This window comes from Octodon degus, unplaced genomic scaffold (assembly GCF_000260255.1).
Source record: "Octodon degus isolate 3935 unplaced genomic scaffold, OctDeg1.0 scaffold00075, whole genome shotgun sequence".
NCBI classification, from domain to species: domain Eukaryota; kingdom Metazoa; phylum Chordata; class Mammalia; order Rodentia; family Octodontidae; genus Octodon; species Octodon degus.
Window position 1 is genome coordinate 1463223 of NW_004524651.1, and position 18429 is coordinate 1481651.

Sequence of the window (18429 nt, forward strand, 5' to 3'; positions counted from 1 at the left end):
GTGTGTTGTCTCAGGGGCGCTCTTCTGCTGAGCAATGGGCCCTAGGTGGCTCCTTCATCTGCGCTTCTCTCCTGCACTTCCCTCCTTCCTCTGCGAGAGGACTAGAGAGGAGAGCTTCCTTGTTTCACACCTTTGCCGTGTAGTATCAGGCAGGTCTCTATGGCCTGGGCACTGGATCGGCTCTGGACAGTGGAATCTTCCTGGTCCTTGGTCCTCACAATTCATGCAGAGGCACCAAGGATCTCCGCACCTTGCTTGGGAAGATCCGTTCTTCCCCCTTGGGCTGTTCTGAGCAGTAAAGAAGATAAATTTTTCCTATGTTTAAACTTTACACCTCATATTTGTATGGAGCCCCTAGGCTGTGGCATTCAGGAGAGAATTTGAAGGAACCAGAGGAGCAGGAGGCCTGCAGGAAGCTGAGCCTAGGTGACCTCAATACCTGGGGTACCCTGTGCCTAGGTGTGAACTGAAGCAGGCAGCACTGAGCACTCCCAGCCCTGACTGCTCGCCCAGGCAGTTGCGAAGTCCCGAGTGTGTGCAAGGACATCTCCTTTGTGCTCAAGTCTCAGTGTTGAAGGCGGCAGGACTGGGCCACACTTCTCACCATGGCAGCTCCATGCGCCTGATCTTCAGACTGTGGTCCCCTCCCTCCCTCCCTCCCTCCCTCAGTCAGCACAGTTTGAGCTGGAGCATCAGCCTCAGGTCACTGCCACTGAGCATGGTGCTAGCCCTCCAGGACCTGTTTGGTGAGGTAGCGTGCAGCTACCTGTGAGGCGATGTAGACTCATGGGCCTGTGAGCACCTTTCCAGTGTTTCAGGCCCTATGCTGCGCGCTCATGGGGGTCGCACTGGCCGGCTGCAATGCTGCAGCCTCCTCAGGGCTATTCGTGGCAGAGTCACCATATTGGCTGGCTTTCCTGTTGGTTTGATGCAATACTGGACACCCACAATTTAAAGGAGGAGAGGTCCAATTCAGCTCATGTTTTCGGAGGTTTCGGTCCCTGGTCAGTGAGTCCAAGGAAGAAGTGTTGTAGTGGGAGAGTGGGGAGCAGGGCTGCTTAGTTCTTGGTGTTCGTGCCACAGAGGGCGGGGTAAGGGAACAGATGGAGTCCTCAAGGCTGTGCCTCGTGACCCAGTGACACCTGGAAGGGTGCTTCACTCCTCCCCTGGGTGGCTCCAAGCCCATCCAGTTGGCAGTTAGGCTTACTCATCACAGTCACCAACTCTTGCTGTTTATGGTCTGGTGTGCACCCTAGTGGTACTTCCTCTTTTTGGTTTTGTTTTGTTTTGTTTTTTGAGACAGGGACTCACTATGTAGCCCAGACTGGCCTCGAACTCATAGTGCTCTTTCTGCCTCAGCCTTCCAAGCGCTGGGTGCAGTGCTATTTTAGCACTGACACAGTAGACAGGGGTGAATGTCGTAGCCTTGCTCTCTTAAGAGTTGGCAGTCCTAGGGGATAGGGCGAGAGGCACTAAGTTAACTAGGTATAAAGGTTCTAGGAAAGGCTCAAGGATGAGGGGGTTATGCCCATACTCAGCTGTTTATGGGGTCCATTTTGGAGTTGGTAGGAGTTATGATCTGACTGGCGAATCCCTTAGGGCTCTAGGTTGTTCTTTGCCTTCCTCCCCCCGGGGCACCTCCAACTGGTCCTGTGCTCCTTATGCCTTCCAAAGGCTGGCTGGGCAGTAAAAGCTGCTGGCATCCCTGTGAGTCCTGTTCACCCCCTGCCCGTGCATTTCCACTGAAAGATGGGGTGCCCAGATGAGGTGCAACAGGGTGATCTCAGGGTCCCAGGTCAGTGGGCTGCGCCCTGCCGTTCCTCATTATCACACCAACTCTGCTGCCTTCCATCGTGTTGAGAGGGCGTTTGGGAAAGAGCCAGGAGCCAACCACTGCCCAGACACAGCTGAATTCTTCACAGGCGTCCCTTTTACATGCCTGAGCACCACCCAGCACTCTTCAGGGTCACCCTAGCTGTAACTTCTAAGGGGCAAGAGGCCTCAGAACACATCCATGCTCACTCTGCACTGGAGAGCTGTGACAGAGGGGTCTTTCATGGGTCCTGCTACCATCACAGGCCCTGAGTGGGGGTAGAGGCTTTCAGTGGAATCATGACCCCCAAGAGAACATGAGTGCTGGCCTGCATGAAAATGAGCTCCCAGATACACGCACATACATAGCAGTCACGATAAGAAATAACCTTCCGGAGAAACAGATGGGCGAATCGCCTCAGAGCACTGAAGTCTCCCAGGAGGGGCAGAAGCTGTTGCATCTCACGTCCTGAATGCTTGATGCATGGTGCAGCGGTGGGGGGGCGCACTGCCTCTGTGTGCCCACATACCTGATACTCCTGGGGTGCCCAGGGGTACCAGCTTCCTCCACTGGCCTCCAGGACTGGGAGACCAAGGCCAAGATTGGAGTCCCAGGCTCCTGCTGAGTGGCAGAAATTCCCGATTTGGAAGGATTAAGCACTGTGCTGTGGAAACACTTAATTCCTTTTCTCAGGACATTTTTGGAAGGCTTTCTGCTTTTTTAATCTCCTGACTTCTTGTTTGTGACCAAGTTCAAATTCCAGAGAGGGAAGCAGCCAATATGTGTAATTATTTCCTCTTGTACCGAATGGAACTAAAAGAATGATCTTACTTCACAAGAAATCAATGTACCCTTTGGACCTGAAGCTAAAGTGAGCATGCGCAATGGGTCTGGCCCCTGTGCTGTTTGTGCAGTAATTAAGCACAAAAATGAAAAAAGTATGTCCGGGGCATGCATTCATGTGCTTTTTTTAGACAGACTGAGAAAAAGGAAAAATCCTGACTCTGCCCCTCCAATTGTCCCTGGGGCAAGGAGCTGCTGCTGAAGGCCTGGGGTCTTTTGCCTTCGGGTTCCCGACTTAGCAGATCTCTCTTCCCTGAGCTCCAGTTTAAATGCAGACAACAGAGCCTCACAGAGTTCTGAAGCGCATAGGAGATAAAGGCATAAGGCTTTTAGCAAAGGCCCCTGCACACGGCTTGCCGTCACCAAAGGCATTATTGTCTGTGTTTGCTCATATTAGACAGCACTGCCAACACCAGCATCCCTAGGGAACCCAGACGGACAGCTCTGGGCCTTGGTGGGGGGCTGCTCTGCCGCCAGCCCTCACCTTGGTTTCTCAGGATGGTGGACGGGGGAGATATGGAGGGCAGAGGGACCATTGTCACACCATGCCTGTGCTTCACAGGTGACCTCGCCAACGTCCCGGACTTCCCATTCCTGTATTTCTACAGATTTCACGGCAGCTGCTGTGCCAGGTAACCTTGGGCGCCCTGGTTCCAGTGTCTTTCTGTGTCTCTGTCTCTCTGAAGCCCACTGTCTGTGCCATGACCTGAATGAATGGCAGAAGCCAGCAGTGGGGGTACAGCTGGAAGCAGCACCTTCGGTCCCCAGCAGGTTGTCACTTATACCTACAGGTATTTCAGGGTCAGCCTGGGTACAGGGAGGACCCTGGGCCTGCACATAGACAGTGGTCTTCAAACTTGGTAGCTTCCCCCAATTCTCTTTTGTCCACAAGCAAATCTCACACAGAACTTCTGTGTATAAAAATGATGAAACCAAGCCAGGTGTGGTAGCGCGAGCCTACAGCTCCCTGCACTCAGGAGGCAGATTTGCTTGCCCCTTAGCTGGGATTCTACAGCGTGAGTCTTCGCACTGTTCTGGGCCTGGCTGTTTCCCTTAGAGTGTGACTGTTTGGTGGCACAAACAGCAGGTAAGGAGGGAAGGTCGACAGGAGACATTCACAGCTCACTGTGTTGGCTTTGTGCATTGAGATGGTGATATTGGGGCTTTCTTTACACCCCTCTTAATGAGCAGCTTTCTCATAAGCCATAATGATAAGCCAGGTCTTTTTACCCTGAGGATCTGGCCATCTTGCTTGAATTGGTTTAACTGTCCTGTTACATGTTACCCCGCCTCTGACTTCTTGCACAGTTGTGCAGGTGGTGGACTGGGTGTGACTTTTGTTTGAAACTGAAAATGGAAAAATAAGTGATGGAGAACGTTCAGTTTTCCCACATCACTTCAGTGGCTCCTCCATGGCCATATTGCTGAGAGTTGTCACCTTCAGGAGGTCTTAGAGGAGCCCAGCAGGGGTCATGAAGACCTGAGGGGACAGGATATCTAGGGATTGGTGTCTCCTGTTTCCAGGCTCCTTGCTTCAGGGGTCCCACCTCTGCTTTTCAGGTCCGCTTCCCTAGCAGGGGTGGAAGAGCTGAAAGCAGAGGGAGAAAGATGAGGGGTCTGTGAGTGATGTAGAAATGTTTCTTTCTTTTTTTTTGCGGAATCAGGGATTGAACTCAGGCCCTTGCGCTTGCCAGGGAAGCGCTTGTTCCACTGAGCCATCTCCCCGTCCCCTGTAGAAATGTTTCATACCGACAAGTCCAACAATGAGCATGTCCATCTCCAACCTGAAGTAGCATCTCTCTGGGGTTGGCCCTATGGGGACAGGACACCCTTGCCTTTCCTGTGGCAGGAGGAGAAGTGGGGAGGACAGGACCAGAGGGCATGGAAGTATCTGAGGCTGGTCACCTCATCGGATGCAGGGGTGGAAGCCACCAAAGAGGAGCCTGGGCACTGCTACCTCACCCTCCACCCTGCCCTCAAGGCTGGGAGCAGCCAGAGCATGCATGTGACTCTAGCTGGTCAGGGACACGTGACCTTGGGGAGGTTTCAAGAGCCATGAAAACCTGGCTTCTCACTATACCTGGGCCTCAGTTTCCTTGGTTAAAAAAAAAAAAAGGAAAACTTTGGGGCTAAGTCTCTGGGTCCCATAAGACAGGGTAGGGACTGTTCTGCTTACCCCTACTTTAAGAACATCATGTAAGAAGGGAGGTGGGCAGAGATCTGGCCAAGCTCATAAAGGTGAGCAAGCACAGCTAAGAGTAGGACTCAAGGCAGCTGGATCTGTTCAGTGTGCAGAGCATTGACACCTCTGGCACTGATCCCATGGTGATACCTTGGAGAGCGTCTGCAGCCCTGGCCACCGTGGCGTGATGCCCTTGCTGTTCATGACCTCTTGGTGGCCGCAGGGTGCTGCCCCTATGTGCTTCTGCTGGCAGGCTCTGCCTTCCAGGAAGGTGCTTGGCATCAGCTCCACAGTGAGGCTTCTGCCAGGCATGCTGGTGCACACCTGTAATCCCAGCACCAGGAGGCTGAGGCAGAAGGATCTCTGTGAGTTCAAAGCCAATATGTGCTACATAGTGAGACCTTGTCTCAAGAAAACCCAAAACAAAACAAAAATGAGGCTTCTGTGGAGGTGGGCCTGGAGTGGGGACTTGTGGTGTCAGCCAGTGTTGCTGGAACCAGCCCTCCCTTCAGATCGTTTGCATGGGTCCAGGGCTCTGTCCAGACCTTTTCTGTCACATAGAGAGCTGGAAACCATACTAGCCACTTTGTTTTGTTTAAATGAAATTGAGGTCCTTCCTTGACAAGCAGCATGCTCTAGAGCTCATACAGGAAGGAGCAGGGGGCATTGTCTGTATGTTTTGTCTTTTTATGAGTTAGTGAGAGACATCTTAAATTTCCACATCGCACCTGGCAATGAAGTGTGCTCATCCTGGCTCCTTAGCAAGGAAAGCTTCATGGGTTTCGGAGTCTTGGCTATTTTTACCCAGAGATGACTAGGAAATAGGTGTGATGAGGTTACGTCATCATGAGAACTTGACTGGGAAAATGGAACCAAAACTGCTGAGCTGATGACTAAGGAAGACCGCCTCACTAAGTGAAAACGCCTTCTCCTTCCAGTGGGGTCCTTGGCTTCCTGCTCATGCTCAGCACGGTGAAGCTGCAGAGTGTCATGGCCCCGGGGCAGTGTGCAGCCTGGATCTTCTTGGCCCAGGTAAGAGAGGGCGGGCAGGTGAGGGCTTTATCTTGGGCCGTGTGTGGTGTCTTCAGACCTGCAGTCAGATGGTTGGATCCTCAGGAAGCCGTTCCTAGTCACCTGCCTTTGGCCTGATCCTTCACCTAACCCAGGAAACAGTTTCCAAGGCCTTCTCCCTATTTAATCACCATTCGTATTTCATGCTGTCACACTGCCTGAAGGTGACTATGGCTAGGGCCCTTAACTTTCATGAGCCTTAATTCACTTGTCTAAAAATGAGAGGTTTGGCTAAAAGATCCTTCAGCCTTCTGCAGCCCTAGGAACTGGAATCCCAGGTACCCAGGGCCATTCCTTTTCTTCTCTGGCAGAGAGGGTATCCAGGGCTCAAGTGGCTTAGACAATAGAACTCAGCCTGGCTGGGGTGATGGAGGAAGGAAAATCACAGAAATGTTCAGGTTGAAAGGCTTAGAGGAAGCCCTCAGAGGAGAGGGCTTCCTCTCCTCTGAGGGGCAAGAATGGTCACTGTGCACCTGAATGACCATGGCTGACCATAGCCAAGAAAATGTGGTGGAACTGTGAAGGGATAGGAGCGGACTGACAGCGACAGGAGGCGCTATTGGAGTGAAGTGCGCGGGACACCTCTGTCTGCTGACAGGATTTGTTTCCCTGGCATCTGTCTTTTGGGTCACCTCGGAGAAGGTCCAGAGCCTGAGGTACTACTTCTGAGGAGTGAGATTTCCCAGTCAATTTTATCTAATGAAATAGTCGTTGAATTTGTGCCTTCACTCTTTTTGGGGAGTGGGGCTCTAGTTTTATTCCCCAGGGGAGGAAAAACCTTGTTTTTCTTGGAAACAAGATTCAACAGTGATATTTTCACCTTCCTGGTCACTTTTAGTAGCATGAATAGTTCTGGTTTCAGCAGATTGTAAAAATGCTTGCCATGTTGATTTCTAGCATGAAAGAGTGAGGAGGTTCATAAGTCTCTTCTTCAAAGCCATCTAGAAAGGTGAAAAAAGTCCTTCTGCAGCAACCTCTGGTTCCATACTCTGAAAATTGACTGCAGCCATAAAACAGCCTCAAAAGCAATTGTTCATGGAAACTCCTGCCTGAGGGTGGAGCAGAAAGGGCTTGGGAGTGCTTGCCCTGGGGTCCCATACCCTCCTCCCCTTGCTCTTGAGTGTGAGGGTCCAGCCAGAGCAGGGTGGGCTGTAGAAGCCGCAGCTTTGCCGCTGCTTCCAGCTGGGACTCCTTCATTTGGAAATCATTGGACAGGAGAGGCCAGTTGTCCCACTAGCTGGAGGCTAGAGTCCTCTTTGGATCAAGCAATGGGCCTGTGGGCTTGTTGATGACAGAACAAGTTGTTCTGGGAGGTGAGAAAGACAGGGACTCCCAGCTCTCCCTGACTCCGGGGTTGGTCTCTGTGTACATGCACCTTGCAGATTGAGCAAGGCCAGGACACCCTTGTGTCCCTTCTGGTGGCCCCTGCGTACACACTCACAGGAGATGGGAGAGACCACAGAGAGCCAAGACCAGCAGACATGGACACAGCCTGAGGTTTGCATGCACTCCCCAGCCTACCCTCAGAGTCAAACGCAGGGAGAAGAGGCCTTCCTGGCTCAGGGTGTTTGAGCCAAACCCCGGACTAGTATTTACCAGAATGCGAAGCTATTCAGACACAGGGATGACCCCTAGAATTCAGACTCAGAAATAAAAACAAGGGAAAAAATTAGTACAGATATGAGCAACTATACCATATTTGGAAAACAGATTTCATAAATTTAGTACTAGGAAAATTACTAAGTAAGCAAAACAACAATTTTGGGTCTTGTGAAAAAAATCAGAAACCAGTTGCTGCCATATATCGTCTTAAATGCCCAGTCTAGAACCAAAAATGAGAGACATTCAGAGAAATGGAGTGTGGTCTGTAAGCAGGAAAGGAACAGTCCCTAAAGATCAGCCCCAAATGTCTGTCCACAGATGCAAGAGGTAGCAGAAAGCACTGCAAAATACTTAAATATATTCAGAGACTGGAAGGCAGCCATATTTAAAGAATTAAAGACTCAGTGAATATAGAATTCAATAAAAAGATAGGAATTATGTTTAAAGATAACCAACTATAAAGTAAATGGAAATTCTGGACTCTTAAAATATAATAATTGAAACAAAAGTTCTCTAGAGAGACTCAGCAACAGATTTGAGATAGCAGAAGACAGAGTAAATGAACCAGAGGGTACAACAAAGTAAAGGATTCAGTGTACACAAGAAAGATTTTTTTTAAATTAAAAAAATATGAACAGAGCCTCAGAGCTCTATTCACAGAAGAGAGAAGGATAGCAGTGTGTGGAGCAACCACACCAGAGGAAGAGGAGGGGCAGGTGCTGTAGTGAGAGTTCCTAGGGAAAAAGTGTAACACAGTGCATATCATTTATAGGATTACTTTATAATAGTCACCTAAAGAGTCAAGTGCAGAAGAGTGTGGGGGATCTGTCCAGGCGCTAGAGGCCCAGAGGATCCAGCTGAGGGCCTGGAGCCCAGGGTAGTGTCCTGTGTGAGTCCAGCTGGAGGCCTAGAGCCCACGGCAATGTCTCATGCAAATCTGTGTCACTGGAAAGGCTCAGATGTCAGCAGTGGAAGCTGGAAAGTCTGCGCCAGTGGGATCAATGATCTGTGCCGGCAGGCTGAGGGATCCGCGCTGGAGCCAGGAAGCGATGCTCAAGTAAGGACAGAGCTCCCCTGAAGAGAGCCGCAGCCGTCCTCAGGGAGAGAGAGAGCCTGAGCTCCTCTGGCCAAGAATAACTGAGTTTGTGTCGGGAAAACCTGGGTGACAGGCTTCTCAAAGAGAACGCACAGCACGCCATCCTCCCCTGCAGCTCTGCTTTCATGCTCTTGGTAACAGTCCTGGGGTCCTCCTGCCTAGAGCCACGTGAGTTCAGCTAGTCTTCTGTGCTGACCACTATTAGTAAAGCCCCATAGAGGGATGAAAAAACTACCTGTGTTACAGAACTGAAATAAAAGCACTTTGTCATTAAAAAGAAAGAATGGTGGAGACTCCCACATTTGCTAAAAAACAATAATTATGGATCAGGTAAGCCCAAGGAGCCTCAATAACAAAAGAAAACCTCACCTGTGTAATTTCTAGTAAAACTGCTTAAAAAGAGAAAATCTTAAAAGCACCAAAAAAAAGTGTTTTCCATTGTGAAGGAAAAACGATGGAATTAATGGCAACTTCTCATCAAAGACCATGTCAGTGGAGGCGGTATGAGGATAGATGCTGAAAGAAAAACAGGTCTCCCAAGAATTTGATAAAGAAGTCGGGCACAGTGGCGTATGCTTGTAATCCCAGCACTCGGGAGGGTGAGGCAGGAAGGTTGCTTTGAGCTCAAGATCAGCCTGAACTACATGGTGAGACCCTACCTCAAAAGAAAAAAGAACTTTATATACAGCAAAACTGACTTCAAATGTGAAAGTTAAATATATTTCCAGATCTACAAGGACAGAGATGCATTGCTAGTGGCTATACCAATAATTTCATTCAATGTGAATGGATGAAATAACCCATTCAAAAGGTAGATTATCAGATTGAGTTTTAAAAAGCAAGACTTGATTATATACTGTCTGCAAAAGATGTATCTTAAGTATCAAGATTCAAGGAGACTGAAAGTGAGGATGTGGAAAAGCTGTGGCCTTTGTACGTTACTGGGGGACGTGCATATGGCCGCTTTGCAAAACAGTTTGGTACTTTCTTAAAAGGTTGAACACAAACTGACTATATCCCAGCAAATCTATTCTTGTGGATCTACTCAAAAGAAATGAAACTGTAAGAGCCTTATGCATGGATATTTATAGCAGTATGATTCATAATACCCCCACACTGGAAACAATTTAAATGTGAATTTATTAGCAAGTGGTTAGGCAAGATACATATATCCATACACTGGGATAAGGAATGAGGTATTCATTGCTGTGACAGGTAAATCCCCAAGAGAAGCCAGTCACGCTACACACAGCGTTGCATTTTATGTGAGCTGTCGAAGAAAGACAAATTTATAGAGACAGGCTGTATCCTGATGGTTTCTTGGAACAGAAATTGACTACCCATAGGCTTAAGGGAGTTTTTCTTGGTAATGGAAAGTTCTAAAGCTGGATTGTGGTGGTGACGGTTGCCTAGTCATCTAAATTAATAAAACTGGATCATTAAAATAATTGAACTTTAGGGACTTGGGCTGTAGCTCAGATATAGCATGCTTGCTTACCGTGCACAGGCTCTGGGTTCAGTCCCTAGCACCTCAAGAAAAAAAGAGCCACTGCTTTTACATTTACAGTGGGTGACTTTTATGGCGTGGAAAGTGGCATATGGAATCCAGGGAAGCTGTAAAATATGAGTGCTCTAGGCATCGAGGTTACATCTTGTCCTTTACAATTTGGTGGCATTTTCTACTCTTTACAACCAGTGCTGTGAGTGTGCTTTTTACTTTTTCCCTAAATTCTAAGGAAGGTTCATAAGGTGGAGGATTTTTTAATTGCCTGGCCTGGTTTAACGCTCATTGCTCTTCCACGCGGAGGACTGGTTAGATGAGCTATTAAGGTCCCTTTCAACCATTACTATCTCTTCCAGAGATCAAGCAGTGTCTCTTTCTTTGCTGTGGAAAGTGAGCTCTGTGAACCTGGGTGGCAAAAGATGTGCCCACCTACGTGTGCAAGTGTGCTGACATATGAAAGACAACATGATTGCCCTGGGCCACTCAGCATTTCCCTGATGTCAGAAAGTTACTCAGGAGGATGCTCCATTGGAGTCTGAAAGATTCAGAGATGCAGAAAGGGGACTTGCAGGGCTGAGGGTGCCATCTTCCTCGCGCCCTGAAGACTCATTCACAGGCATTGTGCAAGTCGTCACATCATCTCTAGAGCCCTCAGGTCCTGAGAGGAGGTGTCCCTGACTCTCTCCAGTCCCACCTTTTTCATTCTTTTCTGGCACGGGAATGCCAAGCATGAGGGGGGAGAGTGCCTTCTGAACTATTTTGTATCGCCCTCATGATCATTGTTGTCCTCTGGAAATTTCCAAAACATTTTAAGAAACCAAAAATATCAGAATATTAGGCAGCCTTTATAAAATATCACCCTTTTTTATTTTGGTAACTTTAGGAAGTGAAATCTACAGACATTGCACCTATAAAATTCTGGGATCCTGTCTTATGCGAAGAAGAGTGAGTCAGTTTAAGAGAGAAGCAGTGAAAGGTGGGAATGCATAAGGAAGACGTAGTATGAGTTTCATTTTTCCCCAAGCGGGCTCTCCAGCAGATTTAAGTCTGCCCAGAGAGTCTATCCTGGAGTGAGCTTTGCCTCATCCTTGTAGGATCAGGCTCACTTGGGTCTGCAGCTCACAGAAGAGGACAGCGCACCAGGCTGTGGGGGAGGGCCTTGTGCTGGGTCCACAGGGCAGTGCCACAGGGGCACGAGGCTTTCTGGGATGGGTGCCCATGCCTCAGTGGGTGAGAAGACGGAGAACCGCATTGAATAATCGTGATAGGAGGAGGAGGGGAGCGTGCAGGTGCAGGGGCCAGCTGGGTACCAGAGAGTCAGAGGACAGGCAGTTCTGTGGAGGCGGTGGTGCACCTCTGGGTGTGCTGACTGGTGGTGAGGGATGCTGAGCAGGCTCATGTGGAAATTGTGCTCTAGAAGATGGGATCTGAGTTATGAGGAATTAGAAAGAGGGAAGTAACTTCAGGCAGTAGAACCAAGAATCAAGGTGAAAGAGTCAAACTTGACTGACACTTTGAAGGAACACACACTAAGAATTTAATTTATAATTGTAATATGGGGCTGGGAGATAACTTGGTAGTCTAAGCACCTGCCTGGCAAGTGCAAGGACCTGGATTTGATCCCCAGTATTACATGCTGTGCTGACTCCAGAACCCTGCAGCTGTGCCAGCCCTGGTGGGCAGCTGGAAATCTGTGGCACGACAGATGGAAACAAGGTGAAGTTTGTGGAGTGGGAAGCTGATGGAGTGTGCCCGAGGCAAAGGTGTATGGTGACAACATGGAAATGGAGCTGTATCAGTGTGTGTGTGGGGTGGAATGTGGGTGAAAGCCCTCTCACGTGGCCATTTGGGCTTTGCCTATGGAAGTCAGGAAGGTAAACTGACAGCAGAGCCTGTCAACAGGGCTAGGGCGCTGAGGCAGGAGATGCATACACATGGGCTACCAGTGACAGGCCAGAGAGACAAGTGTGACAGGCAGGCGGCAGAGGAGAGGCAGGGAGTTCCATGTGGGGAAGTCAAAGGGAGAGTGTTGAGGAATAGCACAGAAAGGATCCAGGATTGGAGACCTGGGCTGAGAAAAGCCGAGAGCAAGGACATTGCCAGTCTCTGAGGGAAATGTTTTAGTGAAAGCCAGGAGTGAGTGCATAGAAGGTGAATTATAAATACTGTGCTCAGTGGAGAAGTGGGTAGGAGACTGTGATTGTACCAGATATCATGAAGATGATGCCTTTTCCAGGAAAAGACTTGGATGTGCTCAGAACTAGAAATGAAGAAAGCCATTTTTATAGAGACAGAGACTTGCCAGGGAAGGAGGGAAATGGGGAGAATAGGCTTCGAGAGTGTACAGAAGGCCTGGGCAGGGACCAGCGTCGGATAAGACAGCCTTTTCCTGAGCCTTGTGAGAGGGCAGGAAAGATGGGAGGAGGTACATTGAGGTACTGGTCTTCTTGCAATGTGTGACCCAGGGGCTGGGATTTTAGGAGGAAAGGAAGGAAGACATGTTTTGTTTTGTTTTGTTTTGTTTTGTTTTGTTTTGTTTTTTAAACTGGGAGTCAAATTCAGGACCTTGCACTTGCCGCAGGTGCTGCACCACTGAGCCCTATCCCTTGGCCCTGAGGACTCTTGGACATTGACTGCTATTCACTAAATCCTTCTCCTGTGGTCTGAATGTTTTGTCTCCCTGAAGTCTGTAGTTGTGATACAGGGAACCTCCAAATGACATAGGTAAAAATGATCTCCTGACCTGACCTGAATGAGTTTGTGTTCTCTAAAACCAAAGAATGAATTCTGGGAACAAACTGAGGTTATGAGCAGAATGTTTATTGAGAGAAAAAAAGATCCTGTCCAAGGGCCGAGGAGATGGCTCAGTAGAACAGGTTCTTCCCTGGGAAGCACAAGGGCCTGAGTTCAATCCCCAGTTCCGCCAAAAAAAAAAAAAAGAAAAGGTCCTGTCCAAGAAAGGGATAGGAGGAGGGGCTGAGTGGATAGTTCCCCGGGAAGCTGTCTCTTCCAGGGACTTTAATAGTGTAAAACCATGTGGGGCTAAGGTGGAGAGAATGGGAACTCGCTTAGGTGGACAAGAGGTGGGACAAAACTATGGTCAACCAATGGGATTAAAAGCACCATTGCTCAGGTAAAATTGATTAGGCCCAGGACCAAATGGGGTAGTGAGTCACGTAGCAAGCGGGCATGAATGTAAAACAGGACCTTATCTGGTGGCCCTTAGACAATGATTCTTCCTGAGTAATGATCAATCCTGGATGCCAACCTTTAGGGAGGTTAGCATTTGTTTGATCTTTAGGTCTGGTTCACAGCAGGAGCATCTCCCACAGTTGTAAGGTGCCTGGTCTTTGTCATCTCCTTCGAGGGCCTGACCCTGTCTGACTGCCCTATAATATTTCTATCTAACTCAGGGTGCCTGCAACATTCCTCCTTCTGAAAAAATAACCCAAACTGCTGTGTGGGAAGCATGGGCGATGACCGCTCTAACTTCTTCAGGCTGAAAGGGGTTGTAGTTGTTGACTGGCAGTCAGAAATATTCTTCAGAGGTTCTATCTAAGGGCCCTCAATAGATGGCAGGGATTTGTGAACATGCAGCTTTGAATCTGGAGAAGACAAAGCTAAAGAAACAATTAAACATGCACAGATCAAATAATCACAACAGGATAATTATGAAAAAGACAAGTTAGAATTTTTTGTAGGTCTATTAGCAGATATCTCTTAAATGTGAGTGGGGTATAATCTCCTTTTTATCTTTCATGGCCATTGAGTATTGTCTCAAACTCGCCTTTTATGTCTCATCAATTTTATTATTATTTGGGGCTTATGAATTGCCAGAAATAGAGAAAACACCAAGTATTCTCCAGTTTGCAAGTGGTGCCACTGGCTGGGTGTCTACCTGCAAATCTGCATGAGCTTATTTCAAACATCTAACTGGCTTTTTCATCTAGGAGGCTTTTTCTTTATATTGGCAGTTAACATGGGTTCCCTCAGGCTGAGAGGGGAAGACCCATGATCTTATCAATCTGAAACTTTCTCTGACTCCATCATAAACACTTTTTTTTTCTTCTCTAGTAGCTTTGGACATTTCTTGCTTGAAATGTCCCTTTTCTCTGTTTGGATCCAGGGAAGCATAGGTTTTTCCTGTTTCCTGAGTGGCCTTCTTTCCTGTAGGCTGCTAGTATCACTATTCCCATTTTTTGTCTATAATTCCATTCTGTATCCTTTCTACTATGAAATACCTCAACTCAGACAAATTTATTCCTGCAAACCCTTCTAACTTCTGTAGCTTGTGTCAGATATCTGGGGCCCACTGAGCAACGTGTAACTTTAGTTTTGAGGCCTTAATATGTGTCTCTATAGACAAAATGGGGTGGATCCCAGTTAAAGGAATCTTAATCTAGCATCTTCACTATAGATTTTACCTGTATGATTACCTGGGTTTTGGTATCTTCTAGGAAAGAGCAAATTTTCTGAGAAATTAGAGCACATATAATCAAAGCATGAACATTTGAGCTCACAGGTACACTTACAAACTTTTTTGAGACCTAGCAATAGTAACTCACTAGATTTTAGACCCATTTATTTATAGAGTCTGACAGTTTGCTATAAGTCTCTCTAGCTTTAGTTAAGAGAGGTCACACATGTATTTATTATCAACATGAAATACCTGAGTTAATCAGAAATCAGCCAGGTTAACTTATACACTTAACCATAAAATACACAGCATTTAGTCAGATTAAACCAATGAAATACCTTTTAAGTCCTTGTACATGAACAACAATATATATTACATTTGTAAAAACTAGTCAGCATAATTGTGATTAGTTAGTAACCTGAATATATTGTAATATCTCAGTTACAGCTAGAGTAAGATGTCTTTTAAAGTCTGTTTCTATTGAGGTACGATGACTAGAAGGAAAGTCAGGGCTGGAGACGGACAAAGAGTCCTGTGCCAATATCCAGCAATAGGCTAGGTTTTCCTCTACTCATGATTACTCAGGGCTCCTCCGTGGAGATGAGAGGTAGAAGTAAGTCTGGCCAGAGGGAGGAGGCAGGCCCAGGGCCCTTCAGTCCTACTGGACCATCTGTGAAGCTGAGTCTGAGCTCTGGGGCCTCCGCCTCAGAGTGCAGTCTCACTTTTAGTGGCTGCCTTGGCAGTCAGGGCATGGCTTGGCGCCTCTTGAGGCAGTCCCTCTTATGATGGCCTGGCTTCTGACGGCAGTAGCAGATGAACCTCATCATCACTGAGCTCTTCTTGGAGCCCAGAGAATCAGACTTAGGGTCTGTTTTGAGGCCGCAACAAAGGCAGCCATTTTTATCTCTTTGCTTTCTCTCCCTGGTTTTCTCCCAGTTCCAATTATAGGACATTTAAACAGTTTTTACTAAAGTATCAAATGAGTTGTCTGGAGCAAAAGCTATTTTTGGTAGCTCCTGAACTTATCTGTAAGAATAATCTCTTCCTCTATTTAATTAACATCTCATAAAGTATGCTTTACTAGTGCCTCTGTTAAACATTACAAGAAATCAGAGGGGTGTTCATCTTTTTCCTAGTAAATAGCCAAAATTTAAAATAATTAGAAGGCTTGGTTCTAGTTCTTTTAAATCTTCAAGAGTATACACTTGAAAGAAAATGTCTTTTTCAGTCTCCTACCTGACTATTACGCCAGGAGGAATCTGATTTTTGGGCTCCAATGGGAACTGGAAGTTCCACTGGTTGTCTATCTCTTGGCTTTTTAAAATTAACAATATGCTATTTTTTTCCAAATACAGTAGCAGCTTGTAATGTCTGTATTTCCATACAAGTCAAAGCTTGGTTTAAGATTAACATTACATCTTTCCAATCTAGTTTATAAGTCTGAATACATCCTCTAAAAGACATCAATGTACTTATGAGGGTCATCTAAGGCACATGAACTATGGAATTTCCAAATTTCCTATTTACTTCTTTAAAAGGTATTGTCCTTGAGGAGCTTTTATAAACTTGGCTAAGAATGAGTATAGCCTTGTAGAGGCCTTGATTACAGCTGTTTTAAAAGCCCACCCTTTAGAAAGGCAAATAGAGGGGAAGCCTTACTTTCAGTAATGGTGGCGAGGCTGAACTGTCTGTTCTCCTGTTGCTCACATCTATATTTGAAACTTAAATAACAACCTTCTTAATGCAAACAAAATCTGAACATCAGACATTTTTACCATTTTCCTTTTTACATCATCTTTCTAGTTATAAAATAGCATCATAATTGATACTTTCCTCTGCATTCCATTTGGATTAAACAGCTCTTTTTCAGCATGTAAGGATCAAATGTCTTCCAGTGCTTAATGAAGCACTCTAAAGGAGTAAGAGACTTTGTGAGGTAACCTGGAATTCAATAGAAATTACCTTTCTGGGCATCCTCACCTTTTTCTAATTGATTCCTCCACCCAGGCGTCCCTGAGTAGCCCTCTCCAGAGCAGGTGGATGCTCCTGTTGGAGAGAAGGGAGACCAGATCCCACCAGCCTATCCACCCTCGAACTGGTGCATGATTCCTATCTCCTAAAACATCTCACAAACCCTTCACTTACTCTCATTGACTATTTGTAAGTTAACAGCTACAATTAGTCCGGTGATAGGAATGTGTACAGAAGGAAGCATAACTATGGCATAAAAGGTCAATTGGAAGTGAGCAATTCTCAGGCTATAAAGATCACTTCTAGAGATAGATAGAACAATTGACTGGAGGGATTTAACCTCGTGCACTGAGTCAAGTCTCCAGGCACTTGTTTTCTATCTAATCACCTGCATAAACATTTTTAGTAACTAAACAAGATTTAACCTTGGAGCTCACAGGTGAAACTTATATTTATCATCTAGCAATCACATTTTACATGTTGGTAAAGACAATACAGCTGGCAAAAATCTTACTCTTGGTTAACACGTAAGGCACAGATATAAATCATTTTCCCTAATAGCCACTGTGGAATGTAAACTATTGTAAGCTGCCTCAGCCTAATTTCTGAAAGAGTGACTCATTAAATTATTCTACTGAAAATCTCAAGTAGAATTCCTAGTTTACTAGCAAAAAGAGAGAAAAAGTACAATAGGTAAGTGGAGATTTTTCAGTGGTCAGGAGCCAGTTTCCACCAAGAGACCTTCCGGTATGGCCATAACCCCTCAGGTATTCGCAGTTTCTTTTGGCCCACATAACCAGAGATGTCTCCAGAAAGGAATCCAGCAGTTTCTCTGGTCAGCATTCCGTCAGCCATTGGCTTCAATGGAGATTCACCAGAGAATGGCGGGGGAAACCTGTCCTCTGCTTCAAAGAGTGGCAGCTGCTCTAAGAGCACTTGCTAGCTGGCAGAGTAACACTGTTTATCCAAATTCTATAAGGGATAGTTAAAAGCCTGAACAAGATTACTAGCACTTTACACTAAGGATTTTAAAGTCCATAACTTATCTCTAAATGATTAGGCCTAGGAGAAAAGGTTCAATCCTCCCTCACACTAAATGTGTTTTGGTCCCATAAGTGTGCTGCTTTTGGAGATAGCTCCTTCTGGTGTCACCCAGAAGTCGGTTCTCTCCACTGTGTCTCAGGTTTAGTCTCCCGAAGGAGACCTGCCCAGAACACTAAGCGAGGACATGGCTTTTATATGTGTCCTCCTGGACGGGCATAGTCCTCTTTGTCTCATCTGACCCAGAGATGGGGTATGTGTCCTTTTTCTAAAATGACTTCCCTGTCTTCGCCATTAACAAACGCTCATTTTCTAAGGACTTCACTTACTTGAAACAGTCTAATTTTCCTAAAACAGTCTAGTTTTCCTAATTTTACATGCCTCTAAAAAGGGAAGTACAAAGAGGTAGGAAAATTTAGGAACAAAGTCAAAGCAAGGAAACTGAAACAGAGCAGGCCTGCCATTCCCTGTAGCATGTGAAGAGGAATCAGAACCAGTCTATTCCAGTGAAACCTGTCCTCCAAGTCTTTAAGAACAGTTGCCGACCTAATGTCATTTAACTGGTAAAAGGAGTTCCGTGTTTCATATATAGGCACGTAGATTTTCTAAGTCTGAGCTGGCTAAAATCCCATTTTACAGAAGTTTACGTAAAATCCACTAGGAGGCTTTATAACTTTACTCTCTCTAGCACTATTGTCTAAATTCAAGCAAGGACAAAGCATAAGCAATTGCAATTTTAACAGAACTATATGAGGCAAAACTGTATAGGACAAAGTATGAACCATTATGAACAATGGGCAAAGACATATTAACATTTGAAGCATAAAAATTTGTTACCTAAGCAAGTCCCAATCCAGAATTTATGAAAGAAAAGCAAACTCATACCTCC

The 18429-nt window shown here is 46.4% G+C and overlaps 1 protein-coding gene across 1 annotated transcript in view; it reads left to right on the forward strand.

Annotated features, from left to right (window-relative positions):
- The window catches only part of Tmem241 (transmembrane protein 241), a 125747-nt gene that overhangs the window by 60882 nt on the left and 46436 nt on the right, over window positions 1–18429 (forward strand). The window contains exons 12-13 of the mRNA XM_023720394.1: window positions 3219–3288; window positions 5777–5870. Of these exons, the coding sequence (XP_023576162.1) occupies window positions 3219–3288; window positions 5777–5870 (164 nt within the window). The remainder of the gene's footprint in view (window positions 1–3218; window positions 3289–5776; window positions 5871–18429) is intronic.